The sequence below is a fragment of the Arvicola amphibius genome, chromosome 3 (genome assembly GCF_903992535.2).
Source record: "Arvicola amphibius chromosome 3, mArvAmp1.2, whole genome shotgun sequence".
Taxonomy (NCBI): Eukaryota; Metazoa; Chordata; class Mammalia; order Rodentia; family Cricetidae; genus Arvicola; species Arvicola amphibius.
The window spans coordinates 141478954-141504828 of NC_052049.1; the positions used below are offsets into that span (position 1 = coordinate 141478954).

The 25875-nt window shown below is 45.4% G+C and overlaps 1 protein-coding gene across 1 annotated transcript in view; it reads left to right on the top strand.

Moving 5' to 3' along the window:
• Prtg (protogenin) overlaps positions 1–25875 on the top strand; it is a 108010-nt gene that overhangs the window by 76132 nt on the left and 6003 nt on the right. The window contains exons 12-17 of the mRNA XM_038323834.1: positions 11397–11492; positions 12420–12606; positions 12851–12978; positions 15689–15859; positions 23273–23455; positions 25632–25752. Of these exons, the coding sequence (XP_038179762.1) occupies positions 11397–11492; positions 12420–12606; positions 12851–12978; positions 15689–15859; positions 23273–23455; positions 25632–25752 (886 nt within the window). The remainder of the gene's footprint in view (positions 1–11396; positions 11493–12419; positions 12607–12850; positions 12979–15688; positions 15860–23272; positions 23456–25631; positions 25753–25875) is intronic.

Consider the following 25875-nt stretch of genomic DNA (forward strand, 5'->3'; position numbering starts at 1 on the left):
GGTGGAAACTTAGACCCGTGACATAGGTGTGTGTAAAAATAATGAAACCCATTATATTTGCATGCCCACTAGAAAGATTTATTTTTTAAAAAAAGGACCCAATCCTCCAATAATGTCTCAATATTGGGGAAACTGCAGTCATTTGGGAAACTTGATGCCAACCCACTGTTGAAATGCGATTTGGGCTTTCTGTGCTGCGCTGAAGTGTGGTGTCTTAAAGCCCAGCGCTGCTCTGCCTGCCTTTCCCACCCATCCCCCTTACCAGTTTTCCCGTCTCCCTGCCGGCTGGACCAGACTTGGGCTGGCCCCAGATTCGGTGTCAGAGGCCGCGACCCAGGTGTCACAGCAGCCCCTACTGCCGGCCTTCTCTCTGAATAATTATATGGGTGGTATTGTTCGGAAGGGACAGGCTCCAGGGCAGTGCAGTCACCCTGGCTAGGCAGACCACGGAGAGCTCTGGTCGGGGTTCCGGGGGAACAATGGGCCTGACCAGGCTAGCACAAAACCTGGCCACACAAAAGATTAAATTAAAAGTAGACATTCGGTAGGGTGCTGGGCTCACCCCGCGGCGCCTCTCACCTTCCTGACTCATTCCCGTGTCCTCCTTTAGTATCTTCACACGCGCTGACCTCGGGCCAGCAAAGTTTGAGAGTGCCCTTTACCTTTGAAAACATATTCCGGCTTGACTCGCTTAGGCTTTGAAGCTGTCTTAATTGAGGCATATTGTGGTTGCTATCAGCAAAGCTTTCTCTGGCGGCCTTTTGAGTAAATAATGTAAAGCAATACATAGTGATTTTTAGGACAACACTATTTTCTTTTTAAAAGTCTTTACACACACACACACACACACACTATTTAAATAATTTAAAAAACCCAACCCTTTAAAAAAAAAAAAGTCACACACTGAATTGATCAGACCCTAAAACTATATTTACTTCAGTGGACTTCTGTTTGGTTAAAAACAACCATTCTAAAGCTGTGGAGCTTCACACTGGATTTTACACGCTCACTATCAAATACCTTTGTGTGCATTTGTCCACCGCCAGAAACAAAAGCTCCACGACAGAGCTAGAGCTAAGTAACTTACAGCAGTACCTAGTGATTTTTTTTTTTTTAAATACCGCTCAACAGTGTTTTCTTGAGGGTGTTTCACCAGGCCACTCCAGTGTGCTCCGGTTTGGTAGTTGGAGTGGAGGCAGAGGCTGCCATCCAGTGGATTACTTCCTGTTCCTTTGATGCGAGAGGATTACTTTCCCCACCACCTGGGAGCTTTCCATAGAAAAATAGGCAATTAAAGCTCTCTGCACTTTAGATTTGAATTTGAGAAATGGCTGGAAGGGTGGATTACTCTGTTCCTGTGAAGTTTTCTCATGGTCTTGACCTGAGGTTTTCTCCTAATTTTATCAAATCCTGACCTCTGGCTCTGGCCGGGCTCTTCTGCATGATCCCAGGGCCCCATGAACGAGCAGCAACTGTGAGAAACAAAGACTGGTCTTCATAACCCTGCCTTATCTGTACCTTTGGTCCACAGCCCATGCTTTGTAAATAATTGTGTTCTGGTGTGGGATTTCCAGGACTCGAGCCAAAGGGATGCTGTCATACACTGTTCATATGGTTTGAGCTCAGTGCCCATCCGTGTTCCGGCCTTAGTCCATCCCTAAGGAGCAGTTGATGGTATTTGGGAGTAAAGTATGAAACTTCCTACTAAGTGAGCCTTTTACACTTTGTGTTTTGTAGGTTTAAATAAAGTGCAAAAATAGAACAACGATCAGAATGCTGTAGAGCTGGATTTTTTTTTTTTTAAAAAAAAACTGTTTATTTGTTTTTTTGGGTTTTTTTTTGTTTTGTTTTCATTTTTTTTTTTGACTCTTGAGATAAAGTATCAGTTGTATATCCAGAGTGGGCTGCAACCACCATCTCTTGCCTCTACCTCCTAAGTGCTGGAAATACAGGCTCGTGCATGCCTGGCTCAGATGTTTTCTCCTTAAAGTAATTTATGCCTTACTATTTGTGCTAGTTAGTTTTTTTGGGTTGGTTTGTTTGTTTTTTAACTTGACACAAGCCAGACTCATCTGGGAAGAAAAAACCTCAATTAAGAAAGTGCCCCATCAGCTTGGCCTGTATATAAGCAAGGCTATGGGGCACTTTTCTTTCTCTTCTTTCTTTCTTTCTTTCTTTCTTTCTTTCTTTCTTTCTTTCTTTCTTTCTTTCTTTTCTTTCTTTCTGATTGATATTGTTTGGTTGGAAGTGTCACTCCAACCCCTGGCATCCATATACCCAAAGAGTCTGGAATGTTTGGGTTAAGGCCACACCACAGTCCCTGGCATCCATATATCCAAAGAGTATGGAATGTTCGGGTGGAAGTTCCATCCCAAGCCCCCTCCCCTGGGAGTTGCTTCAGTCTGGACTCCACCCCCAAGAAAGCCTACAAACGATGACCCCTCCCCAGAGATGCTCAAGACCACTCCCACAGGGTATTTAAACAGCATCCTGGAGAACAAGCACGTGGTTTTCTGGTCCTCCTTCCCGGCTCCTCTCTGGGGGTTGGAAAGCCATCTGGGAGCATTGGGCTTTTCCTAATTCGGTTTGATTTGGTCTGATTTGGATTATTGCGTCGGTGGAGAGTCTTATGGGGTGCAAAAGCCTTTCAGATACGGGAGGGCACAGCACACTGTGGGCACTGGTCCTAGATGGTATAAAGAAGCAAACCCAGCAAGTCCTGGGGAGCAAGCCAGTAAGCAGCACCCATCCTTGGTCTCTGCTTCAGCTCCTGCCTCGACGTCTCTTCATGACAGACTATAAACTGTTAGCTGGAATAAACCCTTTCCTTCCCAAGCGGCTTTCTGTTAGTGTCTCGTCACAGCAGAAAGCAAGCTTGGACTCTTAATTCCATTTCTGACTTGTGTTGCTTTTCGGATACATATTTGATTGTCCTAAAGGAGCACACTAATCTCACTTATGCAGAGCCGATGACTCTTATTAGAGATAACCTCATCTGAAATGAGGAAAAAGAGAAGGGGTTCCAGCCGCAGCCACTTGGGCTGTAAGAAAGCGCTCCTGGGACTCCTGTGTTCTCCATACCGCGCACTCTCTCAGTCACCTTCCTATCCGACTTTTCAGACATGAGCATCAGGCCATTCATCACTGGGTTTGTAAAATGGGCCAAAGCATAAAAGTTGAAGGTCAGCAGCCCTTTGCCACGTGGGTCCTCTTCGGTTTGTGCTGGTTACCCCAGGGTGAAACGGGGTGTCCTTGCTGCTTCTCACTCAATGCCTCTTCTCAACCCCACTTAGCCAGCCGTCTTTCTGTATTTCCAGTACGGTTTGCAGAGCCGAGCCTGGCTGCTCTCCCAAACCTGCCCCTAGCCCGACTGTTGCCTGTGACCACCCTTATGTAACTTCACTGCTCACACCGGGGCTCCTGCCTGCACTCATCTGCTGGCCTGCACCTCAGCTTCCCCTGGCTTCCTAAGGGGCAGCTTCTCAAATGCTGCCTCTCTGATGCCGCTGCACGCTGAGTTAGAGCTAATTGTTCCCACTTGTGAATACTGTTAGGGCTTTAATGAATTACTTTGCATCAGTTACTCCTATCTTGCGTACCTATTTATACTGTCCTCACAGTTCCTTAATATCTGGTATCTAAACCAGTTTGAGACTGTTACCCCGTTAGCTTCCTAATCTCACGGACAGTTCGGATGAGGAAACCCTGACTTTCACAGCCACAGAGCCGTTAAGCCTGAAACCTGAATCTCCCAGGGTCCAAACTGTGTGTTTGTTATTCAGCAGTAAACACAAGAACCAAGTGTTTTTCTGAACAGTTTACAAATATAAACTCCTTTAATCCCTACCTTACTTATAGGTGAGGAACCATAATACAAACTTAAATAGGTGTATCTGTGAGTTTACTGTACTCTCGTGTGTGGGAATGCACAGTTGCCTACAGAAAAACAACAACAACAAAGGATTGAATCCCCTGGAGCTGGAATTACCGGTGATTGTGAGCATCAATGTGTGTGTTGGGTACAAAGCTCAGGTCCTCTGAAAGAGCAGCAAGCACTCTTAAACACTGAGCTATCTCTCTGGCCCTCTTTTTTATTGAACTGCTTGAGAGTTAATCCTGACTGTGGTTTGATGGACCTTACTCAGTAGCTGAGTTCTGTTTGGACCTTCCTTCACTTGTTCATCAGTTGATGTCTAAGCCCCTCCCGTCCTAGTATGGGAGCATCATCCTTCTTGCTGACTCACACACAGATGCCATCTAGTGGTGAAAAGAGAAAACGCAGGTTTTTCTCATAAAACTGGGGATAGGCCAGGATTTTAGCTATATTTGTTTTATTTATATTTAGACACACTAATAAAAGTAAAATAAAAATTAAAGGAAAAGAGATGTCGTTGGCACATTGTTATTGTTAAGCCATGTACCGTCACGGCGGAATGGGGATGATTTCCGCTGAGTTTGTCTTATGCAGATTTTGGCATTGCAGACTCACTTTCTTGGCCTCTGCTTTTCTTGTACTGGCTTGAAGCTATTGAGGGTTGTAACTAATTCTCAAAACCGGATACAGCTAGCAGATTGGATTAATCTTGGGGTCCGTCTGCTTGCTGTTTCTAGTGCTAGCCCTCAAATGCTTCCATATTTCATTCAATAAACACTTTGCTGCTTTTTAGTCTTAGGAAGGCAGTTATTGACTTGTTTTCCAAAACACTTATTGTCTTTAGGGCTGTTGGATGAGAGCTTCCGAGATTCATATGGGAGGCACGGGTGATGGTGGATTTGCTCCTGAGAGGATTAAATGCCACAGTTGGGATGGCGACCAGCTTCCCTGTTGAGCTTTCAATCTTATATGCATGTCAGACATCCGCCTGGGAACTCTCACCTGCCCTGCATGCCAGGACATATTAATGAGAACAATGAATTGAGCCCAGCTTGAGTATTTGCTGGTTGCTAATTTCCTGGCATCCTGGTCGCAGGACCTGCTTTGTGTAAGTAGAGATGCCTTTCGTGACAAACATCTCACAAGATGATGTGCGAATTTATTAAACCGAGTCAAGGTTTTTGCCCTCTGTGTCCAGTTTAAGAGTTCAGGGACCACCTTTTCCCATTCAGGCAGCTTCACTCGCCTGGCAGCAACAGCAGGCTTTTGTGTTTTTACCAATCCTGGGACAGTACAAAGTGCTCAATTAGCTAATTTCACTTAACACTCAAAATCTCTACCGACGAGGTCCCCTTATGTCTCCACCTTCCAAGTGCAAGCAAGGCTTAGAAGAAGAGGGACTTGCTTGGATCTAGACAGTTAGGAAGTGACACATAGAGAGTGTTTGTTTGTGGATGTTTTGTTTGGAGACAATTCTCACTATATGGCCCTGGCTGGCCTGGAATGTGCTGTGTAGACCAGGCTCTCGAGCTCACAGAGATCTTGCTGGTGTTGAAGGTGTGCGCCACCACACCCAGCAGAGTGTTTTTATTAGTGTCTCCTTTGGTGTATCAGAGTAAAAAGCAGAGGCTGGCAAGATGGCTCAGTGGCTAAAGGCACCTGGTGTGAAAACTGACAACCCGAGTTAGGTCCCTGGAACACACGTGGGAGAAGAGAATAGGTGCTCTCTGTTCCCTGATCTCCACGTGTTCACCATGGCACGTGTGTCCCCGCACAGATGTACATGAGTCAGACGGAGGGGAACGCGACACCACATGGTCCAGCCTCCCAAAGGTCATTGGCTGAAGGAGGTTCCCCCATCACGTGCACACAAAATAAAAAGTAAAACGTAATGCAAATGCTCTAAGGAAAAGAAAAGCTGGAAACATGGCTTAGAGTTTAAAAAGTGCTCACTGTTCTTTCAGAGAACTCAAGTTTGGTTCTGAACACCCACATCAGGAGGCTCACAAATGCCTGTAACTCCAGGTCTGGGGGAACTGATGCCCCCTTTGGGCCTCCAAGGGCACCTGGCATACACACAGAGAGATGCACATGTACACATGATAAAAAAATAAATCTTAAAAAAATTAAAGTAAAAGCAAGAGTTGTGCCTTTTTTAGTCCTTGAGTCTCAGACAACCCCTGACTTTTGGTAGATACTCGGTAAATGTTCACCTGCCACCAGGAGCCTTTTCTTGATCAGCCAGCCCCCAGCCAGCGGAGGAAAGACACCAGCTCTACCTCAGCAGCGTGTCAGGACCCTTTTGACTAGAAGTTGACTCTGTAGAGAAGATGAGGCACATTCATTTGGCTGGAGACCTTCATGCAAGCTGTGTACCCGTGAGGAATTGTTATTAACTGAAACATTTAGGGGGGCAGTAACCTGGCTCAAAGCATAAAGGTGCCCACCGTCCTAATCTGGAGAGGAGAGTTTGAACTCCAGCATCCCTACAGAAGTGGACAGCACTAAACCCACAAAGTTGCCCTCTGGCCTCCACATGTATTTTGTGGCACACATGTGCATGTGCATACGTGAGAATGCTGGGGTACACACACTATTTTTTTTAATTAAAAATGTTTAGGATTAAGTTTCTATTAAATTGAATGATTTGAGCTTTTCTCCTTTGATCCAATATTTTTATACACTTCCAACTTTTAAAGCATTTTTTAAAGGGTGTTTAATTTTACTTTTACTTGTGTGTGTCTGAATGTGTGCTAATGAAAGAAATGAAACCGGTCAGAGTGACCTAATTGCTTTCCGCCTGAACCACGCTGTTTAGGCTAGGCTAAAACATTTCATACGTGACAAGGGCCAGGAGCTGGTAACACCTGGGAGAGCATTGCCTCAAGGATAGCCAAGAACTGACCAATTAAAAATATGTCCATAGTATGCTTTACCTACATACCCGAAGGACATAGGAATGGGTCAACTGAGAACATACTTATGTCCATACTTCATTTGCATAATGATACCATGCTTATTGAAATTCCCGCCCTTTTGTAATCGTTTGCTGTCCTCAATTGGGTCTGGGTATGCAAATTAGGTGAGAGCTGGTGGTTCTGCAAGATTGTCTATAAAAAGTCCTGTAATCTCTGGAAGGGAGTTCCTCCCACCCTCACTGTGTTGAGCGTGCTGGACAGATGAGTTCCGTTGCACTGCGCTTTGGAATAAACCTTGCTTTTGCATTTAAGTCCCCATTCCCTGGTGGTCTCTCTTTGGGGAGGCAAGAGTCTGGGCACAATATTATGTGTATGTGTGCAATTACCAATAGAGGCCAGAAGAGGGTGTCAGATACTCTTGTTTGTTTTGTTTTGGTTTTGGGTTTTCGAGACAGGGTTTCTCTGTGTAGCTTTGGAGCCTGTCCTGGAAACTCACTATGTAGACCAAACTGTCCTCGAACTCACAGAGATCCACCTGCTTCAGCCTCCTGAGTGCCGGGATTAAAGGCGGGCACCATCATGCCCAGTAGAGCTGAAGTTATATAAAAGTCGGTGTGAGCCACCTAATGTGGGTATGAGGACCTGAACTTCTCTGCAAGAGCAGGAAGCATGCTTAACCACTGAGCCATCTCTCCAGACAAATTTGACCCACAGATCAAATGCTACCTCTTTGTACCAATATGGTGACTCGTGGCTGTGATTCCAACTGCTTAGGAGACTGAGGTATAAAGATGGCGAGTTCAAGGCCAGCCTGAGCCACGTAGGGAGACCCCATCTCAAAATAAAATTTAAAAAATAGACCTGAGTGGTGAATTTCTGCCCCTTGCTCTGAGTCCCTGGAACTGGCATTAGCTCTTTCTGTCCTGCTTCCTCTCCCTTCCTGGGAAAGCCTCCAGTATCCTTTGTGGCTGCTCTCCTCACTCCGCCTAAGCTTGCCCAGTGTAGTGAGACCAAGCACTGTGTGTATGGCAATATTTAACTCCAGCAGGGCTGTGACAGCCTGGGGACCCACAGGAGGAAGTCTGCAGAACTCGGGTTTAGAACTTGCACTGTTTTAAGTCTCTATTTTTGCCTCTTGTTTTAAATGTTAGTCCTCCATGCTTAGCTTAGTCTGTACCCTTCCTTCCATTAATGAGGTAGCTTTCTACTTTAGCTGATAGATCTTATTGCCTGGTAACTCTCAGGGGTGTGCGTGCGTGCGTGCGTGCGTGCGTGTCTGTGTGTGTGTGTCATATGTATGTGGAGCCAAAGGCTGTCTTTCTCGATTGCTTTCCACTTTGTCTTTGGAAACAAGGTCTCTTGCTGAACCTGGAATTCACTGAATGGGTAGACTGGCCGCCCGGCAAGTTCAGGAATCCTGTCTCTGCCTTCCCGGTGCTGGGATTACAGGAATGTGTTACTAGGCTCAGTCGGTAAAATGTTTACTGTGCAAGCATGATGACCTGAGTGGGGACCCCAGCACCCACGTAGAAGCCAGGAGTGGACCAATTCAGGTGGATCCCTGAGCTGACTGACCAGCTATCCTAGCTGAATCAGTAAGCTCTAGGTTCTGTGAGAGACCCTGCCTCAAAAAATAACATGGAGAGGTAACTCAGGAAGACAGCTAGCCAGCCAGTGTCAACCTCTGGCCACATGAGGACGCGTATTTGTGCACATCGCCTGCACACTTGAATGTATGTACACACACACACACACAGAGAGAGAGAGAGAGAGAGAGAGAGAGAGAGAGAGAGAGAGAGAGAGAGAGAGAGAGAGCACAGAAATGAGCTCTCCACTCATTTGAACAGCCCTCTTCCTTCCGTGAGTGTTCTGTGAGAATGGCTGTACCATGTTGGGCTTTGAGGCAAGCCATTCTCGTCTTCCCTTTCCTGGGTCTGCCCATCCCTGGCATGGCTTTCTCCCAACAGCAGACATTCTCAAAGACCCAACCTCTTTCTGAGTACAGAAAGATTTGCCAAGGCTGCACTCTGAATTCACGGGGATCTAGCACAGCGTTCCTCTAGTAATAACACAGAATATCTGCAGGATGGAACCTGGGGTTTGGCTGATTGACAGATTTAGTAGATGGGTTGGAAAGAAAGGCAAAAGAAAATAGATTCAGATTTGAATTGTCGTTAATCTGAACCAACCTTTGGAATTTTGGTGTTGAATGCTGGAAATTATTTGGGTCGTGAAATCCAGCTGTTCTTTGTTTTGTCTGGTGCTGGAAAGATGGCTCAGTGGTTGAGAGAGCACTGGCTGCTCTTCCTAAAGGACCCAGGTTCAATTCCCAGAACCCACGTGGCAGCTCATAACTACCTGTAATTCCAATTTCAGGGGATCTAACACTTTCACACAGACATGCAAGCAGGCAAAACATGAATACACATGAAATAAAAATAAATTTTTAAAAACATTGTCTGACCTTTAATCCCAGCACTCGGGAGGCAGAGGCAGGCAGATCTCTATGAGTTCGAGACCAGCCTGGTCTACAAGAGCTAGCTCCAGGACAGGCTCTAAAAGCTGCAGAGAAACTCTGTCTCGGAAAACCAAAAAAAAGTTGTCTGATAGCTCTCAGTTCTCTGTGTGTTCTATTTTGAAATTGTCTATAACAGACATTACTTTTTAAAAATTTATTTATTAATTATGTATACAGTGTTCTGCCTGCATGTATGCCTGCACGCCAGAAGAGGGCACCAGATCTCATTTTAGATGGTTGTGAGTCACCATGTGATTGCTGGGAAATGAACTCAGGACCTCTGGAAGAGCAGACAATACACTTAACCTCTGAGACATCTCTCCAGCCCCAGACATTACTTTTCTGATGTAGAAGTATGTATTTGTGCAAATTTAGAGGCCCTGTGCTTTGTCATATTCATAGTCCAGACTGAGAATGGTAGCACATGCCTTTAAACACTGCATGTGGGGGCTGAGCAGGAGAATTGTGAGATCAAGGCCAGCCTGAGCTTCTTAATGTGGCCGCCTCCAACGGGGACAGAGGAGAACATACGTATCTATTCATAAGTTCCCAGTTCTCGGTTCAGCTCTGTGTGGCACTGGGCTGCCTTCTTACCACCTTGTGCATAGCTTATAAAAGGGGAACGATGTATGCTTATGTTTTCAAGAGGGTTTTTAGTGGGGAAAATCTTTCTGCATTTTTGGGTTGGTTGGGTATTTTTCTGTTGTGGTTTTGTTTTTGTTGTTATTTTTTAGTTTCTTGAGATACAGCCAATGTAGTTCTGGCTGCCCTGGAACTCCCTGTGTGGACCAGGCTAGCCTCGAACTCACAGGGATGTTTTGTTTTTTGAGACAGTGTTTTCTGTCCTACTGTGTGGATCCTGGGGATTGAAGTCAGGTGGTCAGGTTTTGCAATGGTCACTTTTACCCACTAGGCCTTCTTGCCTGCCCAGGATATCTTAAATATATTTTAATAATATATTTGATAATTATTAAATAAATAAAATATTAAATAAAGTACCAATATCAATTTCTAAAGTAAATATGTAAAATCTTAAAAATTACTTTGGATAATTTCATAAATGTGTTTATTTTTCAAGATTTATATATTTAAATTCACTGTGGAGTTTATTTTTAAGAGTTTTTTTATGTGTGTGTGTGTGTGTATACCCTTAAGACAACTATGAATTCCTCAACTGTGTTGTGAATGACAATGTGTTTTATTTGCTTAAGGAAAAATATTTTAAATAAATATTCATGTACATTATGAAATGGGTTCCATTTTAATGTGATTGTTAACAGGCACCAGTAGAGGGTGCTCCAGTGCGCCTTTCCAGTAGAGGGCGCCCCAGCGCACCTGTCTTGAATTATGTATGAGCTTGAAAATGGAGGTTTCTTGAAAAAGACCCACTTAGAAATATTCAGAGGTTCTACTGAAGGGTGCTTGTCCTAATTTTCCCTAACTCTGAGGGAGGAAACACTACTCTTGAATGTAATTGCCACAGCAGAACACATCTGTATAAAATAAATTTGGGGACCTATCATGGAGTGGAGGCTGAGTTAGGAGGGGGTAGAATTCCAAGCCAGCCTGGACTGTGTGGGAGATGTAAGCCTAGCCTGGGGTACATAGTGAATTTGAAAACAGCCTGAGTAAGACCCTTTCCTTAAAAACATGAATAACTAAGGCTGGTGAAGTTGCTTCCCACCAAACCTCATGAAACTGATTTCCAGAACTCCCAGAAGGGAAAGAGAAAAACTTACTCAAAGTTGTCCTCTTACCTCCGCCTGTGTATGGTGGCATGCACACACGGACGTGCAAAATAAAGGAATAAAATACAAAAAATTTCAGGGAAAATTTGGCCATTTGAAGAGGAGTGTTTATGGTGGTTTGAAATTGGGTTAAACACATTAACTTTAAGAATAACTAGTCCTTGTGGTGGTGTCACAGCTGATTGTGACAGGAAGGGAGTCTGGATGGGGAGAGGGGGAAGGGTCATTGTCTTAGAACGGTTCTGTTTGGAATGTGCTCATGCCAAACCTGCACCTCCGTGGGGGCTTTTGGCCAAAGCCGGGCTGGGCTGAATGAGTGCCGCTCATTTCCTTTCTAGATCCCAGAAGAAAATACCACGTGAGGCTGCTGGCTTACAACAACATGGAAGATGGCTACCAGGCTGACCAGACTGTCAGCACTCCCGGATGCGTGTGTGAGTGACCGCCACACTGCGTGTCGCTGTGTCTCAGACACACCCCTGGCCCCACCCTTGTTGGAAATTCAGTTTCCGCTACTACTTGGGAACTGGGTGAGGGTGGGGGGTAATTTCTTTACATCCTCCAGCTGCTGGGCACATCTTGAATGAGTGGGTACTCTGCAAAAGTGGGGTGTTTAAATTCTAAGTGCCTGTTTTAATTTTGCAAGCAGAAGACTGCTAGGAATTAACTGGGGAGAGGGCATTGGTTACCTGCAAACTGAATCCCTTTTGTCTGCTTTTGCCTGGAGGCCAGTTGTTTCTCTGATGGCTTCTGTGTGTTCTTCTAGCTCTGGCTTTCTCTGCCTTTGACCAGTACCTCAATTTTCCATTTGGTTTTTGTTGTTATTGGGAATTTTGTTCGCGGGGGAGGGGGGCTTTTTTGAGACAGGGTCTCACTGTATAGCCCTAAGTGTCTTGGAACTTGCTATATAGACCAGGCTGGCTTGAATTCAGAGATCTGTCTCTGTCTCCAAAGATAAAAGACATCTGCTACCACATTGGAGTTTTTTGGGGGGTGGGGTGGGGGAGCATTGTTTGTTTGTTTTTTTTCCAAGACAGGATCTCACAGTGTAGCTCTGGCTTTTTTTCCCCACTATGCAGACCAGACTGGCCTCGATCTCAGATCTGCAGTCCTCTGAATGCTGGGGTTAAAGACATGCACACTAAGACTGTCTGGAGCTATGGTTTTTCCGTTAGTTAAGCAATTGACTGCGTGTCTAACTCACAGAAAAGTCTGTTAGCCTGAGCGAGTCAGGGATGGAACACTAGGAGACTGGTGGGAGAAAGGCCTCAGATCCGCCTACAGTGGGGTCTTCTCCTTTCCCCTTATACTGCTCTACAACGCCAGCCCTTGCCGTAAATTCGTGTTGCCTTTCCCAATAGCTGTTCGCGACCGCATGGTCCCTCCGCCGCCGCCACCCCACCATCTCTACGCAAAGGCTAACACCTCTTCTTCCATCTTCCTGCACTGGAGGAGGCCTGCCTTCACCACGGCCCAAGTCATTAACTACACCATCCGCTGTAACCCTGTCGGCCTGCAGAACGCCTCTCTGGTTCTCTACCTGCAAACGTATGTAGCTTGTCTTCCCAGTTGTCTCCTTGGCGCGCCTGGCTGCTCACGCTTCTTACTGACTCGGGCTCGGCTTGGGCTTCATCTGGGAGCGCTCGTTTCAGAGCCGATGATCTCAGACATCTGAAAGTTTCGGTTCCCATTGTTCACTCAGTTCTGGAAACTATGCTTCTTTGGCATGAATTGATACGCTGACTCTCGGAAACTGTCGCTGGCGCTAACGACCCCCTTTACTCTTTAACAGATCAGAGACCCACATGCTGGTTCAGGGACTGGAACCAAACACCAAGTATGAATTTGCTGTCCGGCTGCATGTGGACCAGAGCTCCAGCCCCTGGAGCCCCGTGGTCTACCATTCCACACTTCCAGAAGGTAGGAGCCACAGCTTCCCAGTGGAGTTCGTCTCTTAAACTTTATTTATTCAGGCGTTCATTCTTTTATTATGTGAATGGGTGTTTTGGCTGCATTATGTCTGCGTAGCACATGCTTAGTGTCTACAGAAGCTAGAAGAGGGCGAAGATGGAGTTACAGATGGCTGTGAGCTACCATCGATGTGCTGGGACTTGAACTCTGGTCCTCTAGAATAGCGGCTGGTGCTCTAACCACTGAGCAATCTCCCCTGTTCCATGATGGGCTTCATGTAGGTTTAGTTTGTTTGTTTTGTTTTTCAAGAAAAGGTTTCTCTGTGTAACAGTCCTGGCTGTCCTGAAATTTGCTGTGTAGGCCGAAGTCACAGAAATCTGCCTGCCTCTGACTATATTTTTTTAAGCTGGTTTTTGTTGTTGTTTGTTTGTTTGTTTTGAGACAGGGTCTCGCTGTCTAGCCCTGGCTATTATAGAACTCAGTTGGTAAACCAGAATGACCTCAAACTCACAGAGATCCTCCTGCCTCTGCCTCCTGAGTGCTAGGATTAAAGGTGTGGCCACCACACCTCTCTTTAAAACAAAACAAACCCAAAAAAATTTTGAGGACCTTTTTTTAAATTTTATTTTTAAATAGGGCTGCTCTGTGTAGTCTTGGCTGTCCTGGGACTCACTCTGTAGCACAGGCTGGCCTCAAAGTTAAAGAGGTCTACCTGGCTCTGCTTCCCCTGGGGTTTATGTGCTGGGATTAAAGATGAGCACCACCACTTGTGGGGTAGTCAGAAGGCTTAGACATTGATGGCTAACCTTAGGTACGTCGTGAGTTCAAGGGCAAGCCGAGATCAGAAGAAGAAAAGTGGAAATATCTATGCCACTTTGAGAGAGCCCTGCCCCTGACTCCTACCAGCTGATAGGTGCTTCTTCATTTTCTTACCTTTTGAATCTTTTCTATTATATTTAAGTGGTTTTTTTACCTTCTAGGAAAAAAAAAAATCACAGGCCAATGAGCCTTAATTTCTATCCCTTTTAATCTTTTTTCCCAGTCAGTCATGATGTTCAGACCTTAGTTCTCAGCTCACTGAAAACAGCTTATTAATGCTCTTAGGAGCCCAGCTCAGACCCCATTTTCCTGTGAGTGGCAGCCTGTGCTGCGTCCAGAGCCGGGTGAATACCTGGCTGTGGGCAGCTATGGTGTCTGTGGCTGTGGTTATAGTGTTTCGTGCCCCTAACGCTGCTGCGGTTTTGATGATATCCCATAAGAACACAGCACCAAAGCCCCTCTCTTCATACTGGGAGCTGTCGTTACATGGAGTCAGCTGATGCTCCAGGACGTCACTGCTGTTCACACAGAAGTCATTATTTGAGTCTGCTCTGTAAACACACTGATTCCCTGACTGACTTGGGAAATAGCTAAACGCTTTGGTCTCAGGAGCATTTGCTTCAAGCCTTTTTTTTTTTTTTTAAAATATCTATCTATTTATTTATTTATTTATTTATTTATTTATTTATTATGTATACAATATTCTGTCTGTGTGTATGCCTGCAGGCCAGAAGAGGGCACCAGACCCCATTACAGATGGTTGTGAGCCACCATGTGGTTGCTGGGAATTGAACTCAGGACCTTTGGAAGAGCAGGCAATGCTCTTAACCTCTGAGCCATCTCTCCAGCCCCTGCTTCAAGCCTTTTGGATCAGGCTATTGTTCTAAACATTTTAGTAGGAGCTACAACTTAGCGTCGGTACCAGTGGGAACTTTCTCTGGTGAACAGACGAAAAAATAAACTGTATAACTGTATGCCCCCTTCCCTCCCTGTGCTAGGAAGCGTTCCTATGACCTCATGCTCAGCAAGTCCCTACTGCCATAAGCCATTACAATTAGTAGTTTAACAACCATGTTTCGAAAGTCCTGAAAAATTCTGTCCCTTAGACCTAGGACATTTCCATCTAGAGTCTACACCCCATATACATACATACATACATACATACATACATACATACATACATACACACATACATACACACACATATATACATATACATGCCTGCACACCAGAAGAGGGCACCAGATCTCATTATAGATGACTGTGAGCCACCGTGTGGTTGCTAGGAATTGAACTCAGGACCTCTGGAAGAGCAGCTGGTACTCTTAACTGCTGAGCCATCTCTCCAGCCCTACCCTATTCTTTATAGTTTTTAAAAAGTGTTTCAACCTGAGAGTAAAATTAAGATTGGGGACATAACTCAGTAGATAGAGTGCTGGGTGATTGCCTAGCATGTGTGAAGCCCTTGGTTTTACCCGGTACCACATACACCAGATATGGTGATGTCTGCCTGTTCCTGGCTTTTGGGAGGTGGAAGCGGAAGGGTCAGGTGTTAAAAGGCCAGGCTCATCTATTTCCTGTTACTACAACAAACCTCAAAAGCTATGATGTTTTTTTTGCCTTTTTTTTTTCCTTTTCTGTTTGGTTTTTTTAAAAACAGGATTTCTCTGTAGCTTTGGAGCCTGTTCCAGAACTCCCTCTGTAGACCAGGCTGGCCTCAAACTCACAGAGATCTGCCTGTCTCTGCCTTTCCAGTGCTGGGATTAAAGGTGTGCACTACCGCTGCCTGGTTTACAATAGTTTCCGGTTGTGCTGGCTCGTCCCTGGTTCTCCGTTTGTCAACCAGCATTGGAGTGCTTGTAACCCTTCTAATGCTGCTGTCGTTCTCATGTCCCCACAGCACCCGCGGGCCCCCCGGTGGGGGTGAAGGTGACACTAATAGAAGGTGACACTGCCCTTGTTTCCTGGAAACCCCCAGCTGGCCCAGAGACCGTTGTGACCCGCTACACCATCTTGTACGCTTCCAGGAAGGCCTGGGTTGCGGGCGAGTGGCAGGTCCTGCACCGAGAAGGTGAGTGTGACCAGATTATCAAGGGCAATGACAGCGAGTTATCAATGTCACAGGCAGACCGAGGGAGGTGATGCGGCGCCCGCGTTGGATTCACATTCTTCTCTAGAAAGAAACCGATTACTAAAGGTTTTTGGTTTTGTTCAAAGAACATTGGCAAGCCATCTGTCAATTAAGTTGATCGATCGATCCATCAATCATTTGTGTGTGAGAACAGGCATGCATGTGTCTCTGCACATATGTATGGTCGTCAGAGGATGGCTTTCAGGCTTAGTTCTTGCCTTCCACCTCGTTTAGGCAGGGTCTTGTTAGCTTCAGGACAGCTGACCCAAGAGCTTCCGGTCGGTCCTCTTTCCACCTCCCACCTCCCCGTAGGAGTGCTGGGATTACAGACACGCCGCAACATCCAGCCTTTGGCATAGGCTCCAGGAATCAAGCTTGGCTTGGCAGGGTTGCTCAGCAAGCCCGTTGCCTTCTGGGCCATTTTACTGGCCCCCCTTTTTTTTCTTCTTCAGAGAAAACCTGATTAGGACTTAAGAGCACTGCTTAAGATTTTTTAAACATTAGTCTGTTTTTAGCTAAGAAATGATAAATTGCCAAATCCTTAATATTCTCACTGCATGCTTTTAACATTGTGTTCTTTTTAAAATCTTCAGTCTTCCATTTGGACAGGTTCCATATGGCAGAGTTTAGTAAGGAATCTAAGTGTTATTCTGGCATGCCCTCTATTCACACATGCAGAAAAAAGGAGGGTTTGCCAAGCAATTAAAAGTTTAAGAAGGAAGTGGTGATCTGTAATCCTGGTACTTTTGAGATGGAAAAAAATTCTAATCTTAGGCCAGCCCAAGCCCAAGCCTATCTCATGGAAGAAAAACAAACAAACAAAACTAATATTTTTTTTTCAAGACAGTCCTGCTGTTCAGGAACTCGCTCTGGCTTCGAATTCACAGAGATCAGCTGGGTGGTGGTAGCACATGCCTTTAATCCCAGCACTTGGGAGGCAGAGGCAGGTGAATCTCTGTGAGTTCGAGGCCAGCCTGGTCTATAAGAGCAAGTTCCAGGACAGGCTCCAAAGCTACACAGAGAAACCCTGTCTCGAAAAACCAAGAAAACAAAAGCAAACAAACAAAAAACAGGATCCACCTGCCTCTGCCTCCTGAGTCTTGGAATTAATGGTGTGCACTGCCACCAGCTGGCAAATTTTCTTTTTAAAAAACATTTAAAATTTATTTTTAATTAGGTGTGACTGCGGGTTTGTTCATATGAATGCAGTTCCTCATTTGGTCAAAAGAGGGCATCAGATTTCTTAGACTAGGCACTTGGAGCCACCGTGTGGGTGCAGGGATGTAAACATGGGTTCCCTGCCAGGGCAGCTAGTGCCCTTAACTGTGGAGCCTTCTCTCCAGCCCTGTATGCTGAAGTCTCAGTGATTTCAGGTCCATATTTTCTGTTCTCACAGGCCCACTAGGTAGTAACTGGCTTCTGAGGAGACTTGAAGGTACTAAAGATGGGACAGTTAGGTGTCATTATGTTATCAGTGTCTCTTGCGACTTCACAGACCCCTCTAGAGCTTCAAGCAATTGTTACATTGTCTTATTGATTCCATGAATCTCGATTCTGATAGGGGTAAGGAGTCTAGGAGCAGTGAGGAGGGGGGTTTGGAGTCTGGAAGGAAAGATAAACCTTTGGAAACAAAGTGTCACCAACCTTGGCAGTGTCACATTTACTGCTGTCCCATTAGATACAGTAAATTACATGGCCACGCGCGTGAGCGTGACAGTTCGGGCTGCTCAGGGATGCGAAAGGTGGAAACCCGCTGGGGGCTCTTTAATATCAGTCAAGCTTATGTTCTTTAAAAAATAAAAATAAACATTGGGGGTGGCAGCAGGGGTAGAGAGGTCAGAGGACAGCATGGAGGGGTTGCTTCTCTCCGCTAGGTGGAGCCTTGGGAATCAGACTTGGTTTGTCATACTTGGTGGCAAGCCCCTTTAACCTCTTTGCCTCTTTTGGGGCCTACCATGTGTCTTGTTTTAGGTTTGCCTGTCACATGTGTGCAGTGCCAGAGGACAGTGTTGAGTCCTCTGGAGCTGGACTGACACAGCTACCAGACATGCGTGCTGGAAGCTGAACTTGGGTCCTCTAGAAGAGCAACATTTTTAACCTATGAGCCCTTGCTCCACCCCCACTGCATCATCGCTCCTCCCCCTACAACGCCATTGCTCCACCCCTCAGTGCACCTTTGCTCCTCCCCCTACCACGCCATCACTCCGCCTCCCCCCACCACAGCAGTTCAGTTTCTGTCTGTCGTTTCCAAGATGGTTTATTGACACAACACTTGACCAAATGACAGACCTGATTTAATGAGGTGACATAAATATTAATAAGGAGCCGCTTGAGCACGTAGCTTTGAATTCTTCGTTCTCACCTTTCTAAAAGGAGACAATAATTTCCTCTGCCTGTTTTCAAATTGACCCATTCGAGAGTTTGAGAAAGAGCTCAGAAATGAATATCCTACCTCATTTCTGGCTCCATGGAGACGCGGACAGTAATTGCAGGCTTTTGCATCTCTACAAACCTTTCTAACTACATAATTGTGTGCAGGAAAACATGATCCGCTCGCCGCTTGGTGAGATTTCCAGGAACGTTCTTGTGAAAAGCTTTTGTCGTTCATTACATGTGGAGAGCTTTCTTTTTCTTTAGCGTTAATGCTGCGGCTCAGAAAGAACAAGTAAATAATATAAGAAAAAAGCAATTGAGGCCTGGTTTTGAAAGAGAAAATACAAAGGAGTCAACCTACAATTACTTAAAAAGCAAGGGACACAGCTTGGAATAAAGAAAGCCTTAAAATGGAAAACTGTCTTTTGTGTCTGAACACAGCAGTCTTAGAAAGAAAAGAGCATAGGAAACAATGGGGAAATAAGGATTTTTGTCATATCTGGTATTTTTTTTTTCCATTTTTTGAAACAGGGTTTCTCTATGTAGCCCTGGCTGTCCTGGAAGTCACTCTGTAGACAAGACTGGCCCTGAAATTGCAGATCTGCCTGTCTCTACCCCTCCCCACCCCCTCACCCCCAGAGCTGAGATTGGTGTGCATCACCACTGCCTGGCTGACAATCTTTAATATGTGTAAATTTACACATAATGTATATTCGTATACCAAATAGACCAAGAATTTAATTTTTTTCCCCGAATCAAAATAATTGTGGTAATGGGCTGGCAAGATGAAGATGCTTGCCTTTAAGGCTTGATTTCCTGGGTTTGATGCCTGGAACCCACATGGTGGAAGGAGAAAACAGACATCTACAAGTTGACCTCTGACCTCCACACACAAGCTTCATATGCTCATGAGGAAACAGAATTTTATAACATTTTCTTTCTCTTTCTTTCTTCCTTCCTTTCTTTCTTTCTTTTTGGTAACTGAAATCATTTTCGATGGGTGGAAAGAATGTGTTTACATATACTACTGATTCACTTACAAAATTTAAATTACTTGGGCTGGGGTTGTAGCTCAGCTGGTAGGATGCTTGCCTAGCTTACATGAAGTCCTGAGTTCAATCCCCAGCACTGGCTAAAACTGGTCATGGTAGTGCATGCCTTGGGATGTGGAGGCAAGGGGGTCAGGAGCTCAGGGTCATCCTTGCCTACATAGGGAGTTTGAGGCTAACCTGGGGTACATGAGAGTTTTTATTATAGAACAACAAAAAAAAAATCTTTTTTTCTGAGACAGGATTTCTCTGTGTGTATCCCTGGCTGTCCTAGAACTCACAGAAATTCATCTGCCTCTGCCTACTAGGTGCTGGGATTAAAGGCGTGTGACACCACTCCCGGACAAACTTTTTTTTTTAATTAAATGAAAAATTTGCTTTTGATAATGTTAGGTTTTTGCCAAGCATTTTGCAAAATTAAATATATTTAATGATAGGATGGGAGCATGATTTTCATTTCTTCTTGGGAAGAAATTGGAATGGCCCTCCAGCAAGTTTTAACTTGTCATGGTCCATCTTTGTTTTGTAATGCCTCTCTGCCTGCATCCAAGGTACACAGTACAGTGTCTTCCTGCTTCTAAACAGGGCTTTGTGTGTTTATTTAGCAATTGGGTTATTCAAGTAACTCACACTCTTTTCAGGCCAAGTTGAAACCAGAGACCATAAAAACAAGCACCGCTGGGCTCCTGGCACTGCCACTAGTGGCTGGGCTCCTCACTGTGTGTGACCTGCAGAGTGGCCGCAGATCAGGGCTTCAGCTATAGGAACGCCCTCACTTCCCTTGCTTCCGAGGTACACCCTTGTAAGAGTTCCAGAAAAGCCAGCCCTGGCTTTGCAGTTGACTGAAGTGAGCCCTTGTAAGCCTTATGAGGCTGTTGTAGGTCCCTCTGCATCAGGGGAAGAGGAGAACACTCCCTCCCCACTCCAGGAAAGCCAGGTGTCTCTGTGTACTGGGCGGTGTTGGGACAGCTTTATGGTTGGCTTTCTTAAAGAGAAATACTTTAAATGCAGAGATAAATCACAGGGTTCAAATAGAAACCCTTAGTGGCCCTCACAGGGGAAAAGTTTAGCATCTTCTGTGAATTCCGACAATGAAGACCTTTGGAGAGAAGCAGCTCTCAGGCAGATCAGCATGGCTCAGTGGGTAAAGCCCCTGTAGGCAATTCCAAGCCCCGAGTTCAGTCCCTGGGACCCACCTGGTGGGAGAACTGACTGCTGTATGCTGCCTGCTGGGCTCCACATACATGCCATCACACACATAGGCAACAGAAATGCGACAAAATGGTTTTTGTTTGTTTGTTTGTTTTGGTTTTGGTTTTTCGAGACAGGGTTTCCCTGTAGTTTCTAGGGCCTGTCCTGGAACTAGCTCTTGTAGCCCAGGCTGGCCTCAGGCTCAGAAATCCGCCTGCCTCTGCCTCCCGAGTGCTGGGATTAAAGGCGTGCGCCACCACCGCCCGGCCTGTGACAAAATGTTTTAAGAAGGGTTAACCTGTGAGGGGTCGTCAGCCTCTGTGGTTCCCATGGAAACCTGTGTTTTGTTTTAGAAACATGGTCATTCAACATTTGGAAAACATTTGTGTTCTTTCGCACTTAAATATTTTTTATTATTTAATGTTTTTTTACTTTTATTTAGATGTGTGTGGATGTTTTGCCTGTACATATATCTGTATATTATTTGCATGCCTGGTGCCTGTCTGCAGAAGCCGAAGAGGTCATTGGAGCCCCTGGAACTGGACTTACACAGAGTTGTGAGCCGCCATGTGGGTGCTGGGAATTGAGCCCAGATCCTCTGGCAGAGCAGCCAGTGCTCTTAACCACTGAGCTATCTCTCCAGCCACATTTTTAAAAAATGTTTGTTTGTTTTTTGTTTTTGTTTTTTGGGTTTTTTTTTTGAGACAAGGTTTCTCTGTGTACCCCTGACTGTCCTGGAACTGGCATTATGTAGACCAGGCTGGCCCCAAACTCACATAAATCTGCCTGCCTCCGCCTCTGCCTCCAGGGTTCTGGAACTAAAGGCCTGCACCACTATGCCCAGCTAAAATTATTTTATTTATGTGCATGTATGTGTGCCTTTGTGGGATATGCGCTTGTGAGTGCAGGTGCCTGCAGAGACCAGAGGCTCTGATCCCCTGGAACTGGTGTTGTAAGCAGTCGTGAGCCTCTTCCTGTGGGTGCTGGCGATTTAAGTGTTCTGCTTGAGCAAAACCTAATCTTAACTGCTGAACCATTTCTCCAGCCCCTGCTCCTGTTTAAGAAGGAAGAATAGGATCATCTAAAACAGCTGTTTCCCTAAGTAGTTTAAACAATTATAATTAGGAAAGAAAGATTGGTCTTACACTGGAACATTTTTCTTACACTGGGTTTCTCAAGTCTAATTATAACTGTTGATCCAGGCTCATTACATGTGCTTTTCTTTCTTTATGTGTTGAAATGGCCATAATTAAATGTTCTACATGTCATGTGTATATAAGGAGTAAAACGTTATATAGGCATACACAATATAAACAAACAGTATAAAATAAACTTACTTACATTTTAAGTACTCATTCAAGTGAAACGAAACTATGTGTGGTGTTTAAAGAATTCCTTCTAAGGGATTAGAGAGATGGCTCAGTGGCTATGAAAATAAACTGATCTTCAGACAGCCCAAGGTCAGTGTCCTGAACCTGCATCAGGGCTGCTGGTAACTGCCTATAACGCCAGCTCTGGGAAGGTGGGGTGGGGGGGAGGCGAGGACGGGGGGGGGGGGGGGGGAGGCGTGTTCTGATGCCCCTTGTGGCATCTGTGGGCACTGCGCTCACATGTGCTTACCCCACCCCCATACACTTATACAATCATTAAAACTAAAACAAATCTTAAAAAAACAAACAAACAAAAACCTTCACCTAAAACACCGTTTAGAGGTCTTTATGGGATGTCTATATGTGCACAGCACAGTGTTAAGTGGAGACATTAAGCAAGTGCACAGGTGAATATGGTGTGGATGTAGCTCCATAGTGGAGTGCTTGCTTACATGCACAGGAACCTGGGTTCAATCCTAGCCCCTTACCAAACCAAACAAATTGCTTATGAAAAAGCAAACAGAGAAAAACTGTGTGTTCATACATTTGTACACACATGCAAATAATTAAAATGTCAACAAATGGAATTATCAGTGTATCTGTATTTGAATGTGTTTTCCAAATGACCCATAATAGAAAGTCACTCATAATCAGGGAAAATATTTTTTTTCTTTGTTTTTTGGTTTTTGTTTGTTTTTTCGAGACTGGGTTTCTCTGTAGCTTTGGCGCCTGTCCTGGAACTAGCTCTTTGTAGACCAGGTTGGTCTCAAATTTACAGAGATCCGCCTGCCTCTGCCTCCCGAGTGCTGGGATTAAAGGCGTGTGCCACCACTGCCCAGTAGGAAAAAGATTTTTTTAAAGATTTATTTATTTATTATATATACAACATTCCTTCCATGTATGCTTGCATGCCAGAAGAGGGTACTAGATCTCATTACAGATGGCTGTGAGCCACCACATGGTTGCTGGGAATTGAACTCAGAACCTCTGGAAGAGCAGTCAGTGCTCTTAACCACTGAGCCATCTCTCCAGTCCGGAAAAAGATTTTTTTAAAAAGATTTATTTCTATTTTTATTTATGTTTGTGTGCATGCCACATGTGTGTGGTGTCTGTGAAGTTCAGAAGAGGGCATCACATCCCTTGGAGCTGGAGTTACAGGTTGTTGCCAGCTGCACGATGTGGGTGCAGGGAATTGAACTCAGGTCTTCTGAAAGATCAGTGAAGATTCTTCATGGCTGAGCTGTCATCTCTCCAGACCCCCAGGAGAAAAAAAAAATATGTTTTTTAAATGTATCCTCAGAAAAATACTTCTTGAATGTTGGTCCATGTTTGTGTAACTTTAAATGTTTACTTAACTTGTATGTTTCTAGGGGCAATAACCATGGCTCTCCTGGAAAACCTGGTGGCAGGGAACGTGTACATTGTCAAGATATCTGCATCCAATGAGGTGGGAGAAGGGCCCTTCTCGAATTCTGTGGAGCTGGTTGTCCTTCCCAAGGACACTTCAGCGTCGAACCAGAGGCCCAAGCGTTTGGATTCTTCTGATGCCAAAGGTCTGGATGCTGCCACTGTCACTTTGTTTCCATTCCCTAATCCTTGATGTCAGCTCCCACGGTGGCCGCACCCCTTAGCTGCACTTGGTTTGCTGATTGTTGCTGGTGGGGTTCTGGGGATTCTGGGTTGCGTGGCTCTCTTCTGTGGTCCTGGAAGGCAGAGGGGAAATCACCTCCGAATGAACTTTCAGGTCCCAGATCACTGAGCTCCCAGACCTCTGTGCTCCCAGACCTCTGTGCTCCCAGACCTCTATGCTCCCAGACCACTGTGCTCCCAGACCTCTGTGCTCCCAGACCTCTGTGCTCCCAGACCTCTGTGCTCCCAGACCACTGTGCTCCCAGACCTCTGTGCTCCCAGACCACTGTCCTCCCAGACCACTGTGCTCCCAGACCTCTGCTCCCAGACCACTGTGCTCCCAGACCTCTGCTCCCAGACCTCTGTGCTCCCAGACCACTGTGCTTCCAGACCACTGTGCTCCCAGACCTCTGTGCTCCCAGACCTCTGTGCTCCCAGACCTCTGTGCTCCCAGACCACTGTGCTCCCAGACCTCTGTGCTCCCAGACCACTGTGCTCCCAGACCTCTGTGCTCCCAGACCACTGTGCTCCCAGACCTCTGTGCTCCCAGACCACTGTGCTCCCAGACCTCTGTGCTCCCAGCTGGATGAGCTGCCCACTGGTGGGCGTGAGCATCCTGGGAGTTTCTGAGGAAACCACAGCAGAGGTGGTTGTGGTTCCAAGGCTGGGAGGAGCCTGGCTTTTATTAAGAAAAACAACTCTCCCGGACAGAAGGTTGTTTTTACCCAGAAAAACAGTTGGGAGGAGGGAAATGTGGCTAAGCAGCCACCCTCACTCAGGACTCTTAATGTCTACTCAGTCTAAAGGGAGCCAGTGCCCCCTGGGGTCCAGACTGAATGCATCCCTCTGCTTTCCTATGGAGAAATAGAGGGCAGCTTTCAGGAGAGAAGCCACCAGCTGAACACAGGTTAGGGACTCTGGAACCACGGAGCACTCGCTCGGTGGCTGGTGTGAAGAAAGCAAGAAGAGCAGAATTAAGAAGAGAAAGGGGTCAGGTGTGGTGACACACATCTTTAGTCCCAGCACTCCAGAGGCAGAGGCAGGCAGATGTATGTAAGCTGATCTACACAGTGAGTTCTAGGACAGCTAGGGCTACACAGAGAAACCCTGTCTTGAGAAACAATACAATACAGAAATTTAAAAAAGAACAGGAAGGAGGTAGTCAATTTAGTAAAACCAAATCAGAGTTTGGGTCCCAGCTTCTGGGAGATCTGAGATTGTATTCTGGTCTCTGTGAGCACTGCCCATGTGTGTACATACATACAGACACATACGTAAATTAAAAAAATAAAAATAATATTTAAAAATAAATAAGTTTGCCATGTGGTGGTGATACACACCTTTAATCCAGCACTCAAAAGGCAGAGACAGGCAAATCTCTGTGAATTTGAGGCCAGCCTGGTCTACAAATCTAGTTCCTGAACAGCCAGGGCTGCTACACAGAGAAACCCTATCTCAAGAAAAACCAAATAAATAAAATTCTAGATTGGTGTTCATTGTTTGATATAATAGTATGCTGTCTAAATATGGTCTCGATCTTCAGTACTAGAAAATAAATTGACTTCTGTAATCACTGACAAAAATCAGTTCATGACTTTTCTGTTTAGAAGGAGAGCCAAAACTTTCCCTGTGAGATAAAGACAAATCACAGAAAAGCAACCATATATGTGAAATGTGGTTGTTTCTTCCTGATGTGGGAAGTCCTTCTGTATAGGTGTCATTTTTATTGGTTCATTAACGAATGAATAATGAATAAACTGCTTTGAGCCTATAGCAGGGCAGAACAGAGCTAGGCAGGGAAAACTAAACTGAATGCTGGGAGCAAGAAGGCAGAGTCAGGGAGAAGCCATGTAGCCCTGCCAGGGACAGATGCTGGACAGAACCTTGCCAGTAAGCCACAGCCACATGGCAATACACAGATTAATAGAAATGGGTTAAATTAAGATGTAAGAGCTAGCCAATAAGAAACTAGAGCTAATAGACCAAGCCGTGATTTAATTAATACAGTTTCTTTGTGGTTATTTTGGGACTGAGTAGCCAGGAGCAAACAAGTGGCCTCCTACAACATCTTCTGATTGAGTAAACGTGCCATGTTTCTAGTTTATGCAGGTTATTACCATCTGGACCAGAAGTCAATGACGGGTATCGCAGTGGGCGTTGGCATAGCCTTGACCTGCATCCTCATCTGCGTTCTCATCTTGATATACCGAAGCAAAGCCAGGTATGTTTCCCTTGTAAAGATGCTGATGTAAGCGGGGTGGTGGTGGCGCAGGCCTCCCAGCACTTGGAAGGCAGAGGCAGGCTAATGTCTGTGAGTTCGAGGCCAGCCTGGTCTACAAGAGCT